Source organism: Euleptes europaea, chromosome 14 (assembly GCF_029931775.1).
Source record: "Euleptes europaea isolate rEulEur1 chromosome 14, rEulEur1.hap1, whole genome shotgun sequence".
Taxonomy (NCBI): domain Eukaryota; kingdom Metazoa; phylum Chordata; class Lepidosauria; order Squamata; family Sphaerodactylidae; genus Euleptes; species Euleptes europaea.
This window is the reverse complement of record NC_079325.1, coordinates 41407076-41414381: the sequence shown is the minus strand read 5'-3', so window position 1 is coordinate 41414381 and position 7306 is coordinate 41407076. Positions and strand designations below refer to the sequence as shown.

General features: G+C 45.6%; 1 protein-coding gene across 1 annotated transcript; it reads right to left on the bottom strand.

Moving 5' to 3' along the window:
- Positions 1–1389: 1389 nt before the first annotated feature.
- On the bottom strand, positions 1390–3808 carry ZBTB43 (zinc finger and BTB domain containing 43). Its single transcript, XM_056860658.1, has 2 exons — positions 3720–3808; positions 1390–2837 (listed from the first exon to the last, which is right to left on the bottom strand). The coding sequence occupies exon 2, from the start codon at positions 2812–2814 to the stop codon at positions 1417–1419; it is 1398 nt and encodes a 465-aa protein (XP_056716636.1). The 5' UTR covers positions 2815–2837; positions 3720–3808; the 3' UTR covers positions 1390–1416.
- Positions 3809–7306: the final 3498 nt, after the last annotated feature.

The following is a 7306-nucleotide window of genomic DNA, read 5'->3' as shown; positions in this document are numbered from 1 at the left end:
CTTGTGCTGTGGTGGCAGCTGCTGCCAAAGCAACATTGAAAAAAAAATCTGCACAGCCAACCAGACTTCCCAGTAGTCAGTTAGAAGCCTCGCTGAGCAAAAGCCCTGCCTGGTCCTGCCCACTTCCTAAAAACACTTGGCGGGTGCCAGAAAAAGTGTCGGCCTGCCAAAGGCACCATGCTGGGGATCCCTGCTTTAGCTTATCTAAAGTTTCCCTTCTCTTAGCAGACTTCTCTTGGGAGATAACCATTCAAGTAGCCAAATTCTGCTTCCGGTCTAGTAGGATTCGTAAACTGCTAACTGAAAACGTTCCCCAGTAGAAGATCTTTCTTCCTCCTCTTCAAATAATCCTTCCAGAATCATCAACTTTTATTATTTTATTTTCTTATTTGAACCTAACTTTGTTTTTTTACCTAGAGCTGATATTGTATGGAAATAAAACTTGACTGACTGGCTTTAGCTTATCTTGCAAACCCAGGAGAGCAATCAGTAGACAGATTCTCTTTTTGAAGTACTGGCAAATTAACAATCGCTTAGCAGATTTCTTAAGCAGCATGAAAATCGAAACCAGATAAATATGTGCTTTAATCCTCAAGTGCCAGAAAAGAACATTTGTGCCTATACGGGAACAACCATGATACCTGCTATTGTAGCAGCCCAAAGCAAAGGCTAAGCATGACTGACTGTTGCATTAGGCACTACGGGGGGGGGGGGGGAGAGGGCGTGGAGGTGAATTATGAGCATACATTTTATTCCATCTCTAGTGTTCAACCCAATATAGCCCAAGTGCTACACAAAAAGGGAGGGAAAGCATGAAGCAGACATACTCTGCCAAAACAAACCGAGATGGTCAATGGAACTCAAAGTACAAATGATCAAAGAGCAGCTACTCATTAAAGCTGTCTGAAAGTCGCTCAACGGCTCATGTTTTAGATATCTACTTGGCCTTTTGGTTCTAGACAGGTACCTGTTCACACACCTATTTTGCCAACTCAATGCAAGCATCGTGGATGGCTAAGCCACGCAGCACAATTAACTGAACGTTTCCGCCTAGCTGTGAAATTCCGGGGGTTCAACGTATCTGCACGCACATCCCCCCTGCGAACCTTCAATGTCCAAAGCGTCCCTTCAAGGAGAGCGCCCAAGTGCTGTTGAAACACAAACAATAAATAGCAACAATTATAACCACAATAAAGTACCATTGCTCCTACTGGCTTCACAATTTGCAGTCTCGGCAGAGGACTCTATAAGCATGCCTCGGGGACTGACATCCTCTCTCATCCTTACAGGTGTTCCCACCTATGCCACAGAAATGACTTTCAACCAGATCACTTCGAACAGCAAGTCCTGGGCGCACGCTGCGCAATGCATCCCTTCTGCTGACTCTACTGAACAGCTATGCGCACTCTCTCCCTTTCAGTTCATCTCAGTAGTGTTCTGTTCCACCTTACAGGCCTGATACGACTTGGTACAAGATGTTACGTGCCGATGAAAACTGTCCCTCCACATAAACCTTTTCCCACATATGTTACACTCGTAAGGCTTGATGCCTGTGTGGATTTTCATGTGGCCAACCAGGTGATGCTTCATTTTGAACTTCTTACCGCACACGCCACACCCGTAAGGCCGGAGGCCTAGGTGCATGCTCATATGGCGGTCCCTCTGGCTCTTGTGCGTGAAACTTTTGCCGCACTGACAAGGGTACAGCTTATCAGCCGTAGAAAACCCAGAAAGGGCATTTTCTTCTTTGATTCCTGAGGGCACATCAAGGCTTTCCCCATAACCTGCAGCAACTGCGCCTTCCTGCCTGTGGATGCTTAGGTTTCCGTCGGCTCTTTCCCCAGAGAACTCTTCCATGGAAGAGCCATAGAAGTCAACTTGCTCATCGTAATTGCTTTCATCGGCTTGCTCAAACTCTGTTTCCATTTTTTTCACAGCGACATGGAAGTCTCCAGAGCTGGAAGTCTGGATTGAGGGGTCCACCCGTACAGCATTCATGGACTCGGAGACCTGCTGCTCATCATAAGCAGTGTGTGCCTCCGCCCCTTCACAGTCCTGCACAAACCTCTCGGGTTTCACATGGACCCACCGTTTGTGAGACATTATGCTGGGCTTGCTATAGATGGGCCTGTTGTACTGGTATTCAGCACCATCACTAGCTCCTTCTTCCCCATCTTGGCTGGTCATCCCTGTGCTCAGCCGGTCATGTTCCGTAGAAGAGTTGCTGGGAAGATACTCGTGTTCCGTCAGCTGAGATGACAGCTCGTCTTTAGAGCTTTCCTCTTCATTATCACCGTCCCGCAGTTCCTGGGCTTTATGAAAGTCTGTTTGTCCTGCAGTTCCCAACTCAAAGCTCTCAACAAGGCCATTGTAACTACTACTGCTTGGAGACTGGTGGTCATTACTGCGATTCAGCTTTTGACAAAGGATGGATGGATTCCCCTCCAACACCTCTGTGCATTTGTCCACTACGTGCCACATCTGAAGGAAGCTCGCCGCTGTCAGATAGCTGACAATCTCTGGAGCAGGCATCACCAGCTTCCCAGTGTAAGATGATAAAAGGATGTTCTCAAATACTCTAGGATTCATGACATCGGGCAGGACAATTCGGCGGCTGTTTTTCAAGAGTACTTGGTCACAGAAGTAAGGGGAGCTGGCTGCCAGGACAGCTTTATGAGCTCGGAAGAGATGACCCTGGACTACAATAGAAACATCACAGAGCTGCCCTTGCTGGCGCTGCTGATTCAGTTTCTGCAGAATGGTGCTAGAGAAATCGGGGAACTCCACTCGGAAAGAATTTGTCCCGGGCTCCATTTCATCACAGCTTTAGCAGTGCACTGCAAGAGAAGATAACACAGCATATCATGGCATGAAAACAGGCCAGCTTCGCAAACAAATCCTCACAAGAATGGGACCCTGAAAGACCTACGTGCCCCAAGGAAGAAGACACTCACGCCAGAAAGCTCATGCGATCAGCTCCTGAAGAGTCGAATGGCCTCAACATTTCTACCGTTTATTGCTTTAGAACTGAAAACTAGGCTGCTTTGAGTGCCTCAATAAAAAAGGGGAAACATAAGTGCAGAAAATAAAAAAGTAGAAGTTACTAACTTGCAAAAAATTGTATTCATCCCCTAACTTGCTGTATTCGGCACACAGTAAACAAGTGGTCACGATGGGTAGCCGTGCTACTTAGTCAACAGCAGTAGAAAAGAGCAAGAGTCCAGTAGCACCTTAAAGACTAACAAAATTTCTGGCAGGGTGTGAGCTTTCATGAGCCACAGCTCACTTCTTCAGAAAGCTCATACACTGCCAGAAATTTTGTTAATCTTTAAGGTGCTACTGGACTCTTGCTCTTTTCTACAGTAAGTGAGCAGGAAGGGGGAAGGAGCAACTCTGTACCAGCATATAAAGGATTCCTTGCCTGCTTGCCCAGAGGCCATTATGGCTTGTCACAGGCAAGGGGCTACTTGCATATCTGAAGCAGATTTCGGATCAGGTGATACATCTGCAAGTCTTCTGTATGTTTGTCAGTTTAATAAAAAATATATTATCCAAATATATACATAAACTCTAAACAGCATATCTATAATCTAAACATGCATAGTACTAGTTAGAAACAGAATAGTAACACACAGTTCATAGATCTCAATTCCCTAGAACAGACAGAACGCCCAAAAAAAGTCAGTCATTAAGTCTGCTGATGAAGGCACCTTCCTAACCTCCTCTGGAAGGCTGTTCCACAGGGATGGCGCCGCTGCTGAAAATGCCCATGTTTGGGCTATGACTGATCAGATGGTTTTGGGTGGGGAACAGGCAGGTGAAATCTCTGGGAGGCTTGAAGGTGGCACCTCTTGCAGCTCCGCTTACTGAACCTATCACAAAGAGAGATGGGAAAAAGGTCAGCACATTATTTTCGCTACTGTTCATCTTGGGAAACCTCTAATTCATTTGTCAACCCATTAGTCTGTGCTCCGACTGGCTTGGCTCTTTCATCCGTTTCCTGTTGCATGTTGAGGCCCTTAGTTGCAGTCACTAGCAAGTTGATGACACTTAAGAAGCTTCAGATGGTACAAAAATACTGCAGTTCCCTTTCTAATAGGCTGGGTCATCAGGTAACATTCTACACATACGCAGGTGCCCTGCAACCTCCAAGACTGCCATCCAAAGTATTGGTGGAAACTTACAAAGCCCTAAACAGACCAAGTCCAAGATATTTCCTCCACCATAGCCATTAAGGCTGACTGCCACTTCGACAGAATTCAAAGGTGCCTACAGGCTCAAAAAGGTTGGGGACCCCTGTTGTAGTGAGATGTAGATTTCTCAACCAAATGTTCAAGAAGATCTAGAGAAACAGCTTTTAGTCAGCACTGGAAGATAATTTCATATTCTTAAGTACCCACATCACATTTGTTGATAGTTGGGAGGGCCAGGCAGGTAAGGATTCTTCCAGCTCTGATCTGGGCCCCCATGAATAACAGAAGGATACAAATAACCCTGTACCAGAACATCATAAAACATACGTAGAATGAAAGCTGTTCTACTCTCCAGTTCCCGTTTCTTAAGAAAAGTGACCCAACAACATCATTACTTTTGACCTATGAAGCATTAATGATATTTACAAAGCAGTATAGTACAGTATAATGGGTGTGAGTCACATGCACTACAAGAATCTCAGGCCAGTCAGACTAGGATACAACCAACAACTGATTTCAGCTATGGGTTGAGGAGCATGACCCAATCTGAAATGGCTCACAGCACAAAAAAGTAAAATCCCAGTTTTGGTTCTCTCAATAAAGCCAGGATTGCACCTAAGGCACAGATCCAAAAACAGCATACCTTCTCCTCCACCCACATGCCCCCCATGAGGGCACCCATTAAAAATGCTATTGATGCATCAGGATCAAACAGCAGGGACATGAGTGGAGATGCAGTGGCTAGCTGTCTCCACCCCAAATTATGAACAAATGCCCCACTACAGATTTGCCATAGTTCAAGACTGAGCAGTTTCTGGAAGCCTAACCCTGTTTCAGCAGCCTCTGCAGCTCAGGGTTGTGTTGGGAAAGGATGACTGAACATAACTGCCTCCACTGTCTGTGTTGCTCTCGTTAACTCTCTCTCGCTCCTGAGCTTTTGGGGTGGAGCAGAATGCAAATCCACATAAAAGAAACAATATCCACAGCATTTCCTATGGAAAGAGACTTAGGTCAGGGTGGAGATAAAAAGTTTGTATTATCATTGCATTTAAATTGTGCCTCATGATCTACCCAGAACTCCCATCCAAGCCAGGGCCAAACCCTGACCTGCATAAAGGGGGAGCAAAAACAGTGGCCAATGATTGAGAAGCCGCTGAAAAGACAACTATCTAAAATGGGCACCTGCAACACAGAGCCAGAGGACTGTTCTTTCTAATAACACATAAGAGTTAACATCTCAGACTGTACTAATAAAAGTAAGTCTCTGCTTAGCACCTTTTTGATTCAGTGCTTCTCGTTTGAAATAAGAGATCGTCTGAGTGCAAACGCTTCTGCAAGAACTTTTCAAGCATTAATAATAATTAAATGCCCTCACAAGGAACAAAACACAGAGATCTAATTAAGAGTTCTAAAAGTGATTTTCAGGAGTGTTAGGTTAGAGCCCTCTGCTTGTCTAAACTGATAAATATGTAAAGCCTCCGAAGAGAACAGTAAAGAACAATTAGTCAGAGATTTAAGCGTGGAAAAGGCAAGCTTTAGGGTCTGCTATCTCTACCCATTGCAATACCATGGGGGACTTTCCTCCCCTAATGTTTTCTAGCTTATTGGACTCTATACTGTCTCTTAAACAGAGCAGCAACACCATCCACAATATGTCTGTCCCTGTCCCCTCTACAGAGTTTATATCCAGGGATAACCATGTCCCATTGATTTCCCCCATTCCATCAGGTTCCTCAAATGCCCACTATACCTACATTGTCATTTAGCACCAAGCATTCCACTGTCCTGACCTTGGCTTGGAGACGTCTAACACTGGCATACAGGCACCTATACCTCATTCCCCTCTCTAAGGATCTCTGCCTCCCTCAGTGCTCAGGTCTCCTCACATGGCACTCTTTTACTGCCCTCCTCTGATGCTCAAGTTCTAGCAATCTCCTACTGATTTCCCCACAAGAATTTACCATACCACTGCTCTGGGATCTGAACCAAAGGCTCTCCAGCTGCTGTCGGCTTTCCACCAGAAGTTAGTTTAAAAGATGCTCTACCAATTTTTTGATATTGAGTGTCAGCACCGTTTTCCTTTCCGTTTAAGTGGAGCCTGTCTCTTGTACATTGGTTCGGCTTGTCCCTGAAAGTCTCCCAGTGCCCTAACAAATCTATACCTTTCCTCAGAACCACTAGCTCATCCTTGTATTGAGACCCACTAATCTGTGTCTGCTTAACTGGCCCTGCGCATGGAACCAGCAGGATTTCTGGGACCACTACCTTGGAGATCCTGGCTTTTAACTATCTGCCTAGTAAGCTGATTTTGTCCGCCAGGAAAGTATTACACTTTCTTATGTCATTGGTGTCAACATACTCCACAATCACTGACTCCTCCCTCAGTGCTACCTACCAACCTATCTAGACAGCAAGTTATGTCTGCAACCTTCACAGAAGGAGGGCAAGTCACCATGCGGCCAAAATACCTGTCACAGACCCTGCTCTTTATGTTCCTAATGATCCAGTCTCCCAATATCAAAAACCCACCACCCTCAAAACCCAGAGAGATATTCTCAGTTTAAGAGGACATTGGTTCCCCACGCAAGAGAGGGGTCCCATCTAAGGGATCCTTCCCCCTTCCTCAGCCTGATGCCCTCCAACTTCAAGACCCTCACTCTCCATGACATAATACTGGATCACTGGAAGTGAACAAGGGCAGGGCAATTTTGATTTTCAGATTCAACTGACTTGGCAGGCAAATGACCCTCACGACAACAGCCATCAACAGGAATTGTGAGATAGCTTCCAGACCCAGCAGAAGGGAGATGTTAATCTAGTTAGTACCATGCTACAACAAACAGGACACACATCTGGAAGAGACAGCCCATCCTTCAAAAACTGCTACAAATATACTGCTTATGGTTGGGGGGGGGGGAGAAGAACAAGAAAAGCCCAGTCGCCAAAAGATGCATGAAAAGGTGGCAACCCTTTGGAAATGGGGAGCTTGGCCCACAATATTGCATCCCCTCCTAGGATTCCTATAGAGCCCTCCCATAAAACTTGTTGCCGACTCTAGCCCCCAATACCACTAGTTTGAATTTTTAAAAGCTTCTGCCAGACTTCTGCCTGAG

Coding starts and splice junctions, on each gene's coding strand:
- ZBTB43 (XM_056860658.1), bottom strand. CDS start 2,814: ATGGAGCCCGGGACAAATTCTTTCCGAGTGGAGTTCCCCGATTTCTCT.